At 38.3% G+C, this 19,168-nt stretch overlaps 2 protein-coding genes across 2 annotated transcripts in view; one reads left to right on the forward strand and one right to left on the reverse strand.

Moving 5' to 3' along the window:
* LOC128379506 (uncharacterized) overlaps nt 1-19,168 on the reverse strand; it is a 388,452-nt gene that overhangs the window by 147,295 nt on the left and 221,989 nt on the right. The window lies entirely within an intron of this gene.
* LOC128379499 (carbonic anhydrase-related protein 10-like) overlaps nt 1-19,168 on the forward strand; it is a 113,440-nt gene that overhangs the window by 1,292 nt on the left and 92,980 nt on the right. Inside the window, exon 2 of the mRNA XM_053339135.1 lies at nt 8,013-8,087. Within this exon, the coding sequence (XP_053195110.1) occupies nt 8,013-8,087 (75 nt within the window). The remainder of the gene's footprint in view (nt 1-8,012; nt 8,088-19,168) is intronic.

The following is a 19,168-nucleotide window of genomic DNA, read 5'->3' on the forward strand; positions in this document are numbered from 1 at the left end:
ATCAAAATAACCACTGTGAATGTTATAGTACAATATCTTAAGCTACATGATATTTTATTAATATTACTAATGATGTCATGTGTAACTAACATTTTAATGTTGTAGTTGCTCAGGTGACGCTAATTTTAACCAATGTCTGGTGGTTTAAAACAAATCGTTTATAGGATAATCATGTTTTCTATGTAAATGTAGGATTTGAAAAGTCACCAATAACTACAGCTGTCAAGTAAATGTAGAATAAATGGAGAATAAGTGTAAAGTAGCCTTAAAAGGGAACACTCCAGTAAAGTGCACTAACTATATATATTAATTTTCCAAACCATTTATCATCTTTAGAGGGTTTTGGGGTGGGGTAGGGGGCTGGAGCCAATCCCAGCTGTCATTGGTCGAGAGGCAGGGTACTCCCTGGCAGGGTCACCAGTCCATCACAGGACTAACACATAGAGACAGACATGGAATCATTTAAATACACCTTCTGAACTGAGTAAATGTAAATTGAGAAGAACATGAGAAGTTCGACATGAAACATAAGTCCCCGGTTATATGATGTACATCTCAAATATTCATAAAGAAATAAAAAATGATGATGTTGTGTCAATCAAGGGGTACTCTAGCATTACAGAATAATGCTTTCCTAATACATTTCCCATAATGCAACCAGATAGCATCTTTCGCCCTCCCTTCGTAGTGCCGACATCAACTCTCAATATATCAGCACAGCAGCATCTTTTCATTCCACCCTGTCTAGATGTTGTCAGTGAACCGTGATGACATCACCAGGGTTATTTTCTTAGACTTCTCCGTCAGACCCACAGAAGACATTACACAACTAGTTTCAGAGGTTAGGTAGTGCAACTAGCAACCAACTTTCATGTGTTAAATCGATGGAGTACCCCTTTAAATACTGTAGGCTAATTTTAGATGTGGACATGTGGAAATGTGTTCTTTTGCATTGTTCAGTCCTGATTTATTTCTTCTCAGTGTGTTCTGGTCTTGTGGGGTTTTGTTGTTGCTGTTCTGTCTTGTCTCTTTCTTGTCACCTGTCCTTATAGAGTCTAGACTCTCTGTCTGCCATTCAAAGTATGAGAGAGCTTTTACCCACAGAAAGCCAGTATGAGTAATTAAAACAGTTAATACAGTAAGTAGCCTAATCATGTTAATCTGTTCATCCTGAAGCTTCTGCTCAGGACCTTTTTCATAATGAGTTACAATAGTGACTCTATTGCTAGTCAGGTAGTACAGCTATAACGTTTGGAACTGGGAATAAGAGTTAGCCTTATAGACTGGTAACATGTTCGTTCAACTTAGTTGTTATCTGCAGTCTTCTTCCTATTTGCCTTTGCTGTTTCTTTCATTTTGATTGGTTGGTGTTTGTGACCTGGTTCTGCATTGGTTTAATACAAACTCCACCATTCCAATCTACCTGTCAGGTGCCGGCGGCTGCGTTTTAATTGTGCTGCTGCTGCTGCTGCTGTTGCCTGGCAGGCTGGTTGTAGCCTGTAGGGTTGAATGGTAACGGGGCTACATCATAATCAGTGGCAGCCCGAGGCCAGAAACACACATACAGGACATACAGTGTGATGTAACATGTACCACAGGATGCATACAACATGCACCAGTGCAGACCAGAGATGGGGCAGCATAACTCCACCCATCACACATGAACAAATCTCCACTGGATCCACTTTAAAAACTTCATTACATGTTCATGGTTGTAATGAAGCAAAATTTGGCAATTTTAAGAACATTTTCAAAAGACAAGTGATGATTTAAACCAGCTGTGCTAGTTATATTGACAACTAACACTGGTGTTTTTCTCTTGTGTAGGTTTATGAACAGTGTTGGGGAGTAACCAGTTACATGTAACTGCATGTTGTGTAAAAGTAACTGTAATCTGTTACAGTTACTGAGAAAAAAAATGGTCATTAAATTACAGTTACTGATGAAAATGTTGATGATTACAAAGGAGATTACATCTGAAGTCAGACCTTTTTAATATTTAACATGTTACTAAATACATATATTGTTGTTTTTAATTCTTTGAAGACAATAATTTGATATATTTTGTAAATAAATCATGACGTGGGCTTATGTGGAGCACACATGGGCTTAAATGGTGTCACAGTAGCAATTAAGCTCATGTCAGACTTTTGACTTTTTTCATGAGATATCTTTATTTTATATTCCAAAATCTACATGAACTAATGAATACACTTTCAAATGAGAGAGACATCATGTCAGTATCCATGAAAAACACCTGAACTTACCCTAACAGCTGAATACATTAGTTACAAAATTAGAAAAGTAATCAAAAAGCAATCAAATGTAATAAGCTACATTACTTTGCTGAAGTAATACATGACATTACATTTTAAATTGAGTAACTAATAATCTGTAACCTATTACATCTCCAAAGTAACTGTTTACGAATGCCTCTTTGCATGTTAACATAAATGATGCTCAAAATTCTCAAAATGTCCACATGCTACATTTAAGAGAGTATTACATTGATAAAGTGTAATACATGACCCTTCCCAACCACATCAATGATTATCCTTTGGATAATATTTGCATGTTAACTGTAGTTTCTGAAAATGAGGACAAGTGATACAATAAATGATGTCAAGTGTTCTTACATGGCTTTTTAAAATGAATATTGAAAACATAAAATGCCTCCAATCTGTACGGCAAACTGTCCCATTTCTACTTTTGTATGTCTTTCTTCTCCTTCCAGTCTCACAACCTCTCTGTTCCCCATGGCCCTTACATTTTCTTAGACATTTCCTAATAATGTCATTCCTGTCTACCAGGTGCCTTCAGAGTTTCTCACATTTTGCTGGTCATCTGTTATTGCTGACAAGCCCTCAGTCTAACTTTAGAGTAGGTGGCTGACTGAGAGTCTAGCATATCGAATGGCAGGAGAAATGCAGTGAGGAAAAGTCTGGAATGTGTTAAGTAAGTGACTCTGGACTTCGTTACATTCTGCAAGACCTGACTGACAGCCTGTACAGGTCTGGAACGATACTCTTCCTCAAAAAATTTGGCTGGATGGTCGAGTTGGAGACAGATGATAATAGCAAGAGCATGGAGTTGAGTGAGGAAGGGGAAAACTGCAGTGATGAGAGGAGGGAAAAAAGAGTGGGAAGAGGTGGGCGAAGGGAAGAGAGACATGAAGGCGAGTAGTCATATGAGAGAAAAGACACATTTAGCTCAGGTGGATTGGAAAGCAAGAGAAGAAAAGATAAGGAGAAGGACATATTTTACTAATTTTCAGCTTAAAAAACTCCTTATTTATCTTGTACTGTCCCTTTATGGTGCCTCTTAACTCAGCCTCTGTCTTCAACAGGCAGTCTTAGCTCCTGTCTCTTTAAACACCTGACCCCCCACCTCTGTTATGATTGGCCAGCTTCAGGTAGCTGTATCAGAGCAGTGTTAAGTTACTGCTAATGAAAACCTTACATTTCCTACTTTTACAAATTTCAAATTAAAAGCTTTTAAATGACTTGATAATTGGAGACTTTTATTGTGAAGAATTAGCATGAAATTAAATATACTCATCACCGCATTAGCAGAGTTTTGCTAGTGGAGCTAAAAAACCAGGTGACACAACAATATATGGAGATATTTGGAGTTATTAATTCAGTATATCAGTGAGAAATAATGCAGGGAGGAATATTACAAGAAGAAACAGCCAGTGATGATGATGTTTGATGAAGAGCAGCACACCGTCAACAGGTAAAATGCTTATTTTTAAGAAACATTGGAAACTGAGAATTCAGAGCAGTCTGAAGTTGGTTTCTTGTTGCTCACAGAGATGACTTCTACACACATTTACCTCATAATTTGCCACTTTGGCCACTTTTAATATGAATTCAACATTATATATATAACAGAAAATAATAGTTCCCCTTTAATTTTGTGGTAAGATTCAAGGGGGAGCTGCTAAAGTTAACAACAATCATTACAGGCAAGCTGGGGTAGTGAAACACAGGAGAGTTTTATGACATGGAAACCTATTAATAGGGTGTGATACTAAAGTGCAGGTGGAGAAGGCAAAGAAGATTACTAGTGTTGGAAAAGTCCAAGGTTGTAAGAGTTGAGGAACAGTGGTTCAATGGTTGCAATTAGTGATCAGTGTTAGTTTGAGGGATCTAGTGGAGGACCTGAGGGTGAGGAATGGCTCTGTTAAGAGTGTGAAAAGAATAACAAGGTGAGTAGAGAAAAAGGAGATTGAAACTGTCTTAGTAGAGTTTGGGGAAAAGGTGTTTCCAAAGGAGTTATATTTTGGATTTATAAGGTATAATAAGATAAGCTATATAAGATATTATGTATAAAGAGAGTACTAACCAAAACCTATGCAGTGTTTCAATTGTCAGGATTTGGGGATGTAGCCAATGTGTTAGATGAGGTGAGGAACATGAATATGGGAAATGTGGAGATGGAGAAGCTGTAATTGGTTGAAACAAGAGGTGAAGGTGCAACAGATAAGCGTGAAGGAAAAAGTCTCTGAGGCAATTAAGATGGCTGCAAAGAAAAAAAAACAGAATAGGGAGGGAAGATGTGGCAAAGAACAAGTGGCAGCAAAAGAACAACAAGATAAGAAGAAAGCATAGATATAGAATAAGAAATTGGTGACCTTTATAGCTGGAGTGATAAGTGCAACATCTGAGATGAGATCAAATCTAAAACTGAAAGGATTCAGGTTATTGTGGCAACTGCAGTGCACCATTTGGATATGATAGGTTTAAAACAGGAAGAAGTAAGAGATGAACTCAGTGCATGGTCAAGTCATGAGACAGCATGCGTGGGTTGATACTTCTAATAATTCTAATTCTCCAGTGAACTGTGAGAAGCCTGATTGCTAATGGGCAAGATTTCAAACAGTTGATACAGTAGTTACTAGAAGAGAAAAACCAGACGTTGCGTGTATTGAAGAGTCCTGATTAAAGCCTAATTTGGATTTTGTTTAATATGGTTATGTGGCAATGAGGCGAGATAGGAGAGAGAGAGGGGGGGGAGGACGAAGATGTGTCACTTTTCTAAAGCAAGCCATTCCTTACAGAGAACTGCGTTATTGGAAATGAACAAGATAATGTGGTAGTGAAAATATGGGCAGATAGGAAACACTTAGTGATTGTGAAATGTCATAGTCAATGCAGTAGACTAGAGTTAAGCAAGCTTGAAGAGATAGAAGAACAGAACACTAGTTAGATTGTTTGGTATGGTGATTTTTGAATGGACACAGACAATAATGGTCAGATCATGGAAGAGTTACTAGATGAGAAGTTTTTAGTATGTTTAAATGATGGCAGAAACACAATCATAGATGTTAATACAAGGAAAGAATTTGTGATTGATTTCAAACACCATAGCATCAGTATGTGATTGGACAGTGTACCAAGAAGGAACTATGGGGAGAGATTATTATCCAGCCAGGTGCAAGATGAATAGTGCTACCTCATTGACCATAGAGAGCAGCAGTGGGAAATTGATATTTGAGAAGGGAATTGGGAGAAATTTCTGGAAAAAAAGTGATAGATATTAAGGTCAGGTTAATGATGAAACACGTGACAGCGATATAAAGCAATGCTGCATTAGAATCCATACCTCAAGGTAAATGCAGTAAAAGAAGGAAATAGCACAGTGGTGGGATGGTAAGTGTAAGAAAGCAGTGAGAAATAGAAATAAGGTGTTTAAGCTTGTCAAAAGAATACATGACCTTTAACAAATGATTCAGTTCATGCAAGTTCCCACAAGAGAGACAAAAAGGACACTGGACAAAGTTTTGCGATAAAATTGGAAAGACGACTCAGGTAGGAGAGATGTGGGTGGTGATAAAAAAGAAATGAGGAGACAGGAGGGGACTGGAGTTACATGGTTCTGACTGATGGAAATGAGACAGCAGTAACAGATATTGGAAAGGTAGATATAATGGCAAGCACTTTTGTTATATGGTGTATAGCTCTAATCATTTATCTGAACAAGGAGAGGTAGTATTGATGATAGGCCAAATGTCCCAACAAGCATGGGAGAGTTAAGAAATGCACTAGATAAAACAGGAGAGACTGCCTCTGGTAAAGCTAAAATATATTATAGCATGTTAAAAGATCTAAGTGTAGGAAGTCTGGAAAAAAATATTGCTGCAGTATACCAAAATGTGGGAAGAAGGAAGAATGCCAGGGAGCTAGAAAGAGGTGATCATTTTAAGGAAAAAGGAAACCTGGAAAATATGCCAGTATGCTTGGAAACTACAGACCGATTGCCTTGACATTACACATCTGTAAATGAATGGAATGTACAATAAAGTAAAGGTTAATATACTTCTATACTTCTATATGATGGCTATATTCCAAAGTGGATTCAGGAAAGGAATGATCTAATGTTATGTATAGAGGATGAAAGAAAGCTCAAGTAAATAAAGAGAAAGTGGTTGCAGTGGGTTTTTTTTTTAAGATAGCCTGTGATATGTCATGGATGGAGGGTCTTCTAATCAAACTGCACTTGATGGCAGTAATGCAACCTCATAGGTGCTAACTGCTGTGGTGAAGAAGAAGAAGAAGAAGAAGAAGAAGAAGAAGAAGAAGAAGAAGAAGAAGAAGAAGAAGAAGAAGAAGAAGAAGAAGAAGAAGAAGAAGATTTCATGGAGCTGACAGTACCATGAGAGGTTGCAGTGTAATCTACCTATGAGGGAAAAAGCTTAGATATACAGAATTGCTAGCAGAAGCAGAGGAGTGAGGTTTGAAACCTAAGGTCCGCCCAGTAGAGGTTGGCTGTAGGGATTTAGTTGGCAGATCAGTTTGTCCCTTTGTCTCTGAAATGTGTCTAAGAGGGCAGAGCCTAAAGCAGACTGTGAAAAACATGACATACATTGCATTGCAACTAGCTCCAATGAATGGCTGTGGGTTACAAGACAGGTGAATGACTGTGGCAAAGATGGTAGGTGCCAATTAAGTTACATTTTTGATTTTAACTTGATGCTAGATAAAAATGTATGGTGATAGATGAAGATGTTTGGTGGGTTGAACAACATGGTAAATAGCAAACTACTGTAGATTGCAGTATGTTGGCTATCTTGTTATGCTACAATCCATTCTACCCAGAACTTGGAAAAAATGAAATGGAAAATTGCAATGGAACAGTGGTTCAACTTGGAATTCCAAGTTCGAAATCCATCTAGCTTGAGTTCAGTGACAGACATTCATCAAATTTCACAAAGATATGGGAGCGCACACAGTGAGTAATAAACAGAATGACCTTTTAATACATTTTTACTTTGTGTTTGTGTTGTGAAATGTGCCATAATAACAGTAGTTGCCGTTTCCATTGAGTTGATTTGTGCTTGATAGAAGTCTTTGTGAAGGTGTGGTACTTTTGTTTCTTTATCAAACATCATCATCACTGTGGCTGTTTCTGCTTGTAGTATTCATCCATTACTTTTAACTGAGCTGGTTTTTAGTGCTGCTGACAAAGCTCTGCTAATTCAATGAGGAACATGTTTAATTTCATAGAAATTCTTCCCAATAACAGTCTTCTCTAATTTAGTAATTTACTGAAGTTGTAAAGCAGAAAGTGTTGGGTTTGCATTGGTGGTAACTTAACATGGCTCTGATAAGACTGCCAATCAGAACAGAGTGGGCTCATCAGGAGGGCGTAAAGAGACAGGAGCTAAAACTGCCAGTTAGAGACAGAGGCTGAAGTGACTGGCTGCATAAAGGACCAGTATAAGATAAATAAGACTTTTTTTTTAAATCAGGGAAAGCTACTTTAGTGGAGTCCCAGAATAAAAATATAGAGCTGATGAGTTCAGTCGTTGTCTGTTCTGTCTGTTTCTTTTTTCTGTGATCATTCTCTTCTTATTTAATTTCTCTGTCATTACAGTTCAGTGGGAGTTTTACTTTAATGTCACTGAGATTGTACCCTCCCAAAGGAAAATGCGAATGCAAATTAGTTTATCATAATTTATTAATGTATAACACAAAAACTGTTTCTTCTGTCTTTCTTTCTCACTGCAGCTCAGCCTATTACATCCAAGCTTAATGAGGGTTGGTGGGCGTACAAGGATGTTGTCCAGGGGAGCTTTGTTCCAGGTAATACACCATCACACACTTGCATACAAATAGGTTAAAAATGTGAATGGTAGGTGTGTCAGATGAGAGTTTCCCCATTCCTATTTTCCCAATTATAGAAAGGTACACATCCAAACTCTTCTTGTGCTGAGGTTTAAAATAAATCTGTCATGTCTGTGAACTCAGCCAACCCTCAAAATCTGGGTCTTGGAGAGTGGTTATTTGCAAGTCAAATCTGTATAGTATTTGTGCCTCTAAAAAGTCTTTTAGATATAGATTCTCAAATGATTTTTGCATAAATAACTGAATGTGAACTGAAGGGTGGGTTAGTTTAACCTGATTATCAATAAACATCATTATGTTTGATGCTCCTCATAGCTGCCTATCATCCTCTGACTGGTTGTTACTGGTAGGTGTACAAACAGTGGATGTTTCAGAACAATGAACAGATGACTGAACCTTACTGCACACGTCCACTCAGTCAGAAACTGCGCAAGATCTCCATGAAACTTCAGACTTGTGCTCTAAAATGTCACTAAACTAAAATAGAATAGATTATATAGAGGCAAATACAGTTTCCCTCTAATTTCTTTCCTTCCCCAAGCAGCTACTTCTTCTACTGAATGCATTATTTTTTCACAGTACAAAATAATGCAAATGTAAATATATAGTGATATATGTTATTCCGAAGAACATACATCACTATACAATTATTTTTTAATTTTTAATGCAATGTGTTAAGCCCAAATTGTCACTTCTTCAGAAATCAGTCTGATGAATCTTCATCTACATGATAAAGATGCAATCTGTGCTTAAAAAACTTAACCTATTTCGACTATTCATCTATAACTTTAACTTTACTGATTAGACTTCTTCTTTTTGAACTTCTCTGCTTGCTTGCCAACTAGATTTCAGAGACTCTCAATTTCAGTTAATTCAAATGTTAAACTAAAATGTAATTAATTTTTTTGTAATTAGCTGAGTTACTCCACATTATTATAATGTACCTCTTGGCAACTGTACAAGGATCCCTTAGGGTACAAGTACCCCTGGTTTGGAATCAGTGCTCTGTACCACTCAAGTTAAAACCTCTCCTATGAAGTGGTGTGGACAGACACTGTATACTGTATGGCTCAATAAAAAAAGCAATCAAACAAACCAAACAAATAGGAAAACCAAAACCAAAGCGAAAAAAAGAAGGAAATTTAGGGCACCCCAACACTTACCATACTGTCCCTATGCCTTCTGTCGAATCAGATGCCCAAGCACACAAATACACACACATAGACACACTCAGTGACAATGTCCAATTTGTCTGTTAAATTGTGTTTCATTTGCACTGCACACATGAACAAAGCATGCATAGTTTGACGCCACAAGTCTATTTCCTTCCATTTAACAGGTTGAACTACAGTGGTTGTGTTTTGTGTTGTGTTGAATGTAATCTGGGGTATTTACAGAACTGTGCACAACTGTGCAGTACTGCCATTCTCCAGTCGAGCTTGGAGATGATGTAGATGAAGGACACGTCCATACACCTCTGCACTGCCACTGTCACATGCAATTAATTTATCTCAGTTAAGGTAATGATGTTGCCAAGAGACTGTGACTGATCTCCCTCTCTGTGTCTCTGTCATGATAGAAAGGAACCAAGATAATTTTATAATTACTTTTAAATCGATGGAGTTTAATTTGGAGTTGTGCTTTGATGCCAGAGCAAGTGTCACGCTTTTTAAACGGCACATTTCCCGTTTTAGAATGAGACTGAAATATTTCCAAATGAAGAAGTGTGTGTGTGAAGGGTGTGACAGGCCTTCTGGGAAATTTGACATTGAAGACTCATCACATCAGTGAGTGTAGCCTGACTTTGACTATAGCTTTTTCACCTCGCTCTACACATTTTATTCTCACTGTGCGTCGGTGCTGTGCCAGCACAGGAGAAATGTGTGCTTCAAGCTGTTTGCTGGAATGAAGTGGGAATAGAGTCAGCAAAAAGAGAAAAGGGGGGAAAAAGAGAGACAAAAAAAGAGAACTACTGTAAGATGGTCTTCAAAACTCGGGTTACTGATGGGTGTCATCTTGTGCTTACATTTGCCGGGATCACCTTTTGTGATTGGCGGAGGTAAGAGGGACAAAGCTGTGGGTGTTTTCAAAAGGAAAATAGAGAGGGATGAGTGTCTGCTACCTTCAGAGCTGAAACAGAAATCACTATTCCCTCTTGAGTGAGATTACTGTGAGATGACCCATTGGAGTTTGCGGAGAAGGAGACCAAGCACAAATGATGCAACTTCAACGCTACTTTGCCGTATACGCTCGGAGGTGCTCGGAATGATAGATAAGAGCAGCCAGAGAAGAAGAAGTCTGGCAATGCTACTGTGGTTCGCCTGTGAGCCATTACTTTGGCACTGTGGAATATAGAACTAAAACGAATAAATATAACACAAGATACAATGTGCACCACAGATGCTATGGAACAATAGAGAGTCCTAGCAGGCGTAGATTTCATTTTCTCTGGTTCATCCAGCAGCACCTAAAGAGATAGGAACACCTTTTGGGAGAGGATTGGTTGGGTTCACCTCCTGTAACCCCCATTCCAACATCTTATACAACATTTCTCTGCATCTGTCTGCATACCTAAATTGATAATGCAGACAGGACTGACACTGATGGACAGAAAATGAATTGAAGCTTGGGATATATCAGTTTTTAATGTCACCTGCACACATTTACCCTGCATATCTCAAGATGAAATTAAAGGATAGGCTCATGAATTTATGAATTTTCAGGTCTGTCTACAAAATTGTATTTAGAAGTTTGTTTCAAGCTAATATAAGGCTTCAGACATCCAAATCAAATTAAGTATATATCTTAAAAAGGTAGTGCTTTGTTGGATATAATTCACCTCTTTTTGATAGTATATTTCCACCACTGCTCAACAAGCAAACACAAAGACAGAATTTTGTAATGAAGAGGATGTTAATTTGAAAGATATTCACTGAACTTGAAGAATTAGGACTGCTGAAGCCTCATATTAGCTTTAACTTTTTTCATAGTATTGTGGATTTTGTCTTGTGTCTTGCTGTACATTAGGAAGAGATCTCTGCAGCAAACTAAACCACTCTCAGTGTTCATATGGGAACCTGACTATTGTTTTAAGACAGACTTTACAAATTGTGAACCTCTCTTTTAAAAGATAGGGTCCCAATTTTTCTAAGATGGTGATCACGGTCAGCATTGTACTTGCTAAACAGTGCTTATCAGTCACTGTGAGGTTGTAATTGACTTTACATTGGTATTGTTTCCATCGTACTGACATGTTAATTTTCCACATTATGTGCCACTCCCACGGCATCCTGTGTTAAGAGGTCGTGGTCATTTCACGTATTTCTGTGAGATCAGGTTACTGTGAACATGTTGCCATGCAGCCTAACCAACCCTGACCTCAAAATCCAAGATGGTAGCCCTGTGCATCAACAGTGTGAAAAATATAGTAATATTCTGTTCATGAGCAGTTTTGTCGTAAACACAGCACACACACATACACATACACTGTCGCACATCTATCTGTGGACATGTTGCTATGCTGTTTGTATGTGCAAAATACAGCAAAATGCATTTTTATCAACTGGTATTGATATCAGTGGCTAACCTGGCTAACTCTGGTTTTCTGACTTTTAAACTGGAACGATACATATTTGGGTGTGACGTCATTCCCAGCTCCGACTTCCAACCTCATCTTGTGTCTGGTAAACTGTGATTGACATATTCCACAACTTCTAATGATAAATTGAATAAAAGTTGATTGACAGAACTTTGCTAAGGCGTAAACACATAAAGCAGAAACTATGACTAAGCCAATCAAACTGATATTATGGGTTGACAGATAAAAGCTGGCCATTTTATTTGAACTGTCATGGCCTTTTCCTCACTGTAGTAAATGGGGACATTTAGTCAGATCTATTAACTCATCTGTTTCAGCTCTTTTTCTATGCTGTATGTGTATACTATACAGTCTGTCCTATCATGTCTCTGTCTGTCTCTCTGTATTTCTTTGCATCAGGTTGTAGGTTGACTCTTTATTTGTAGGATTCCTATGTAAATTTAATCATTTTTTTCTCCCTGCTTATTGTCTCCCTCCCCTCTATTCTCTCTCATCTCCTCTGCTCTTTGAGCTCCCCTCCTCTTCTGTTCCTCCTTTTCCCCTATCGTTCATGGTTTGGTCCACTTTCTCCTTTGCCTCTTCTCTCTTTCCCTCACAACATCTCCTCCTCATCTTGTCCCCAGTCAAACATTTTTTTCTCTCTCTCTTTGTTATCCCTCTCATTTCTCTTCTCTGGCTGTCTTCCCACCAGTTCACTCTTTCAGCCTCAATGACCTGGATGTGTTGCTATCACTCATTTGAATTTGCAACTTGAGGCATACGGTTGATGAAAATCTATACTCAAAGACAACACTGATGAGGTAGCCTCCTCTGTGAGCATTGTACCTGCTCATGTAAAAAAAAAAAAACCATACACTCAAAGGTTAGATTTGTTGGTTGAGTTAACCTTAAATGTCACAGCAACAGAAAACCTCATTCCTTGTTTCTAGCTTACCACAACCAAATTTCAAAGGGAGAGCAACACAAAGATTGTATAATCCAAACAGACTCAATAGATAGCTTGCAGCTTGTTGAGTGAGCCAAAACCAAAGTCTGTGTACACTAGTATTGAAAAGGAATGGTATAAGGATAAATGTAACGAGAACATTTTCTATGTATGATGAGATTGCCACAGTAGCAGCCATGCTTAGTAGAAGCAATATGATAGATGATTAATTATTCATTTATTTATAGGATTAAATCAGAACAGCATACTGCATTTTTTTTGGTTAATGTCACACCTAATAAGGTTATTAGAATTAAATATAGCTAATATTTGGACACTACTGCAATAAAATAGTGTGTATAAAGGTCAATGAAATTGAAATGGTTTGTTTGAGGTACACAAAAGAGAAGGTGGTCAGGACACAACCAAACCTCAGAGAGATAAGGCGGTCTGCCTTGTCCTGTTGTTAATTGCATTGGTTGTTACAAACTTAATATCCAATCGGAAAGGGATGTATAGATGACCCCGGAGCAGGCAGGCACGGGCACGTGAGATGAAAACTGAAGAGCTGTGTGATGGCTATAAACTGCTGGAGATTGTTTATGTTCGTTACCGCCGTGGATGCAGAGTTTACCGAAGCGTAAGGGATATATTACAGATTGCAGAAGGTAAATACCTCTATGTTAATGTTTTGTGACACTTCTTCATGAAGTAGTGTGGAAAAATCTGATGCTAATCTTGATGAGCGGATTAGCGCGCTAGCTATGTTAGCACATGTTCACTGTAGTAGCAGCTAATGTTACTGTGTCTAATGTGTTGATGTTTTCATTAGTTTGAAGTTTGAAATGAGATATGTGACTGAGAATAGCTGTCATATTCATTAGACTGAAGGCCAGGAAAAACTCCTTGGACTCTTGAGATGATTAGGGCTCAGATATCCAGACTGTCGGCAGCTAGTGGTTGGTTCCTCTCATCACCTCTCCCTTTCTGAAGTTGTGCCGGGTTTTCCCATCCCTCATCCATGTTTCCAACTGAAGGATTTTGTGAGTAACAAAACAGTGCACTTGCATTTTATTTGTGGCTTGCAGTAGCAAGTGAAGCCACTTCTTGTTTTAGGTCTCACCACTACCAAGCAACGACTCAGGCCTGCAAAGGTTTTTAGTTTAAAAGGGACATTTATTTTGGTTGCAGTGTGTGTGAGAGTGTGTATTTAAATATTTGTTTATATATAACTAAATTAATTATTTGGATTTAAAGTGTTGTCATTGTGTTGTTTATATTTCATTGAGGTGTGAATTGAGGGAAAAACATGAAGTGGTGGTTAAAAACATTATTCTTAGTGATATAAAAAAAAGTAGTGCTTTATATTATATTCTTGCTAAGTGGAGGCACCCATACATTGGAAATTCATAATTAGTTTAAAGGGAAAAAAGAGTACTATAACTCTGTATTATGTTATGTAACTATGTAAATAGTAACTTAATAGCTACATGGGTCGGGTGCTACAGGTTAAAATGAAGATGACAATGTCACTTTATTAAAGAGTTATGGCTAATTTGTATGCAAACAGTTTGCAGTTTGCTTGCACTTCTTTGGAACTGTGCTTCTTGCTTTCTGTTGAACATGAGTCCAATATTTACTATCTTTGTAGCTCTGTTTAGGTCTCCACCGAATCCTGAGAAAAATGTTTGACTCTTTAGCTGCTAAATGCTCTGCCAAGTTCACTAGCTGGTCGCTAACTTAGTCTGTTTTGGGTTTGATGCTGAGCAGGTAGTGTTAATATCAGACCTAATTTGGTTGAGGTTATTGGAAATGAAAATACAACATTGAATGTCACTTTAATAAGGAGTTAAGACTAATTTATATGCAAACAGTCACCTTTATACACATCTAGCAGACATTAAGTAACACTAGCATTTATTTGGAGCTAAAAGTCAGTCCAATATTCATTCTTTTCTCTTTTCTCTTTTGGTCTCCACCGAATCCTGACAAAAATATCAGGCTCTTTAGCTGCTAAATGCTCTGCCAAGTTCACCAGCTAGTCACTAATTCTGTTTCTCTGAGGTTTGGTGCTGAGCAGGTAGTGTATAGTGTGTTTGTTCTTTTTTCTCAGAAAACAGCTTCCTGCTGCAGCTGTAAACAAGGTTGATGAGAGCGGAGTTGTCAAAAATAATCAAAGCAATGACCTGAAAGATGCAGGTGATGATTCTCTGTTGGTTTGCTACTAAGAGTGATACTTTTTACATTGTAGTCATTCCATCTGTTGTTTATATTGAACATTGATTAGTGAAGCTTTCATAATGTGTCTAGAATCACTGCTGCTGAAGCACTATATTTATAACAAGTGAACTAAGTGTACATTTTGTGCCCCCACAATCTCCCACATGGGAATAAGAATATATAGTTTGTTTTGCTTGATGTATAGATTTACAGTAATGCAAAAAAGCGCAGTAAGTGTTTGACATTTTGACTCACTGAGTGTCTTATTGAGTGTTTACAGTGTGGGTAAATGTGTGAGCAAAGGTGTGACAAATACATAAGATATATCATTATGTCTATATTAAAAGTAAGAATATGAAACATGTAGCCACTGTTGTACTTCAGTTAGGAAATATCATTGTGTTGGTGTTCAGAATGTTCAGGCCATGGCAAAGTGAATCAGAAGAAATCCAACACATGCATTTACACAGAGTGGTGGACTGTTCTGTTCTTCTTCACTGATTTTACATGTGATTACCAGTTTACTAAGGAGTACCAGTCATTATGTGAAAACAGCTGTGTTCATGTCTAAGAAAATAAACCTCATGATGTCATCAGGGTTATCAGTTTGGATTAGGGGACAAAATAGTAACAAGAGACCTGTGTTATTAACTAAGTGCTTTAAGTTTGAAAGATAATGGCATTTTACCAGGAACAAGAAAAACATGGTATCTGTTTGCATCATGGGAATTGGTGGATCCAGCATTTTGGAGCTTGGATCATATTAGGGACTGAGAGTCAGAATATGTCTATTGCTTTGATTTGGACCATTCCTCTCAACCACGCAACTTCTGTCCTCTGGTTTGTCTGTTTATAAAGCATAAGGTATAAATTATCATCCAATTCTGTGTTAGACCTTTTTATCCAACTTCATTCCAACTTATTACCACAGGTTTTACACATAGTTTTTTGTAAATTATGATCTGTAGGTCTCATTTAAATGAAATCATGCCTAATTTTTGAGTTTACGCCTATTGACCCGAGGACAACAGGAGGGTTCAGTCTTTGTGCCACAATAAGTTGTTTGAATGCCTCTTTAATGTCCGAAATGTCTACAATAGAGGAGTACATTCACAGTACACAATTTACAATTTCATATAACAGATGCTTTATCCAAAGTGATTACACATTGAGAGCTGATACAACACAGGCAGGGGTCTGGTCAGGAGAGAGTAAGTGCCATAAAACTAAATGTGAGTCCGATAGAACGTAGGAGCCAGCAGGCAGTGCACAGAACAAAGAGACGCATAGAATACGTTTTATTTTGTTTTGTCTTTGGTTTTTGTTCAGTCCGAATGAAAGAGTTGAATCTTTAGGGTTTTTTTTTAAAGAATGAGAAAGACTCTGTGGATTGAACAGAGGTTGGTAACTCATTCCAACACCGGGGAACTATAGTAGAGAAGAGTTTGGCTATTGGGGCGGCTGTGGCTCAGGAGGTAGCACGGTCATCCACCAATCAGAAGATCTGAGGTTGGATTCCTGGCTCCTCCTGTCAACATGACGATGTTTCGTTGGGTAAGATACTGAACCCCAAATTGCTCCTGATGGCTGTGCGGTGTATGATTGTATGTGAATGTTAGGTTCCCTGTCGTCAGCGTATGAATATTTTAGTGATATGTAGTGTAAAAGCACTTTGAGTGGTCAAAAAGACTAGAAAAGCCCAATATAATTACAGACCATTTACCATTTTACCATATTGATGTAGGGCCCTGTTGAGGTGGGTGTAGCAGGCACCTTTCATCAGCAGAGTATAGTGAGTTGGAGGAAGTATATACCTGGATGTGGGAGTTCAAGTAGGCGGGACCTGCTTCAGATGCTGTTCTGTAAGTGAATTTTAAGGTTTTGAATTTGATGCTGGCAGCTGCTGGGAGCCAGTGGAGGAATATGAACAGTGGAGTGATGTTGAATGTGGTATGTTTTGGGCTGATTGAAGACCAGACATGCTGACGTGTTGTGGATCATCTACAGAGGTTATGAGTTCTATCTTGATCTGATGCATGTTTCTATTTAAAATAATCAAATTCAAAACTGTTGGTCTGAGCCCTGGTGAGATCAAATACATCATTAGGACTGCCTATGAGTTCTTGTCCACCACCTTGCAGTTTTTCAACATTGCAAACTTCATTGGAGAGATGGTATAAATCTAGACATTATTTCTCAGCAAACTGTGAGATGCTGGTGAAACTGGATTCTGTACATCCTTCAAAGTTTGAGTTTCTTGGCTCAGACTGAACAAACTGTCAAGCTGCCATTCTCTCATCTTGAGTTTTCTCCAACGCACAAGTTGTCTATCCAGCATTGTTAGAGGTAACAAAGTGTGTGTGCTGCTGTTGTGACGGTACCAACCTTGGAGAAGGATGTCGAGGTAGGACGAAAATAGATCTGATTTGTCTTCAGAGATGCCGCATGTGGGAGAAAAAGAAAGATGTTTAAATGATCGTTTTAGAAACTGTCAGATAAATTAAGCGTGACAGTGTTTTTTTAAAATTTGGTCACAATCTCACAGCAAATGAAGTGTAGAGACGCTCAGATTATGTTATGGTAACATGACAGGGAACAAGCAAGAGCATGTTTGTGTGGCTTCTCTAACATTACCATTGTATGTGTTTCTGTGCTTGCCCAGCCATGACTGTAGTTACAGCTACACAGAGAAGAGCTGGAAAGGAGGGGAGGATGAGGAAGAAGGAGAAGGCAGGAAAGAAAGTGAGAGGAGTGGGTTTATTGATGAAGAGGGGAGAGGAGAGAAGAAAAGCTAGAGCTCAGGGGAGCTGCCCTTTCCTTCCCGATAGATCTCTACACCAACTCTAGCTGTGTGCCTTTCTTTGTGTGTGTACGTGTGTGTGTGTGTCCACTGCTGGCTTGAAAGTGAGAAAGAGAGGGGGAGAGGGAAAGCTCAAGGGATTGGGCCAGTCTACCTTTCAGCTCCTTCCAGAAGCCACAGCCAGGAGACGATTAGAGAAAAACCTAACAAGTGGAGAGACTGGAAAAAATGGAAAATTGTGTCATTTTCCCCTCTTGTGTTGAGAATGATTGAACTTTTGAAGGTTTTTTTTAAATGTATCATTTTGTGTTTTGGGTTAGATTTAAAATTTTAGGATTCTTAAAAATCATTTTTATTCAGTTTACATCTAGGAAGCCTTTTTGAATCTGTGTGTCCACACAGTCATTTAAAAGTCTCTGATCAGCTTCTATTGAGCTTCATCAGTGTGAGTTAGTCATATCAAGTGATATCTGACACATTTACAGTCTTTTTACCATCAAATTCCCTCTTAGTGTTTCCTGTTGAGCTGTGGTGGAAGTATAGTAACAAAAAGACTTTGCTACTAAAAACACTGTAACGTTGAAACACAGAAGATTTGATTTGACTCATTTGGATGCTGAAGCTTCATATTAGCTTCAGATCAACTTTTAAATACATTTTTACACAGAAGGAGGACTGTGGATTTTGCCCCACATCACTTACAGTAGCAGTAGTAGTAGTAAGTTTGGACACACTTTCCCAAACTCTTGAATGATACGATGTGTCCAAACCTAGCTTACAACTAGCTCAACTAGCTTACTTTGTGTTGCAGCTGTACAGTATCTTAAAGATCCCCATTAGACATATTTTAAGACATATAAAAACACTGATTGGAATAATAATCTGTGTCTGATATTAATTTTCCACAAAGTAGTTCAGTTAACTAGTTAAAAAAAATCCTAAAATGACATCTACTCCTTCTCCACACTGAAAAATCAAGAAACTGTGAATATGCAAACATTTTTCATCTACTTCATGATTCAGAATCAATCAGTCCTTTAGATTTGAACCAGGCAAATACTGAGGCATAGAGTCCCACCCACTGTTCTGAGACCTGACATCACAACGGCTCACAGAAGCTTCAAACTTCTACCGTGTGTCATATTGTGAAAAGACCACAGGAGTCATAATTGAAACCTAACTCTGGTTTGCGCTGACTTCCTGTTGACATGCTGCATTGTAAAATGTAAGACATGAAAAGTTGAATTTGGAATGTGTCTGCATTCCCTCTGCCCCTGTCATCAGAGAGGATGCTGGGAGATGGCGTAGAGCCCACTTGAGAGAAAGTATATAAGGAAAGGGAGGGGGGGGGGGGGGGCAGAGAAAACAGACTGTATCACCTCGGGTGTGTTCATGAAAGAGAAAGCTACTTATATCAGTGTCACACCTCTTGGTGTTATTGTTGTGTGTGTTATTTGGGTATTGTGAAGATGTGGGCATGAGTCTGCACGGGATGT

Source organism: Scomber japonicus, chromosome 18 (genome assembly GCF_027409825.1).
Source record: "Scomber japonicus isolate fScoJap1 chromosome 18, fScoJap1.pri, whole genome shotgun sequence".
In the NCBI taxonomy this organism is placed as follows: domain Eukaryota; kingdom Metazoa; phylum Chordata; class Actinopteri; order Scombriformes; family Scombridae; genus Scomber; species Scomber japonicus.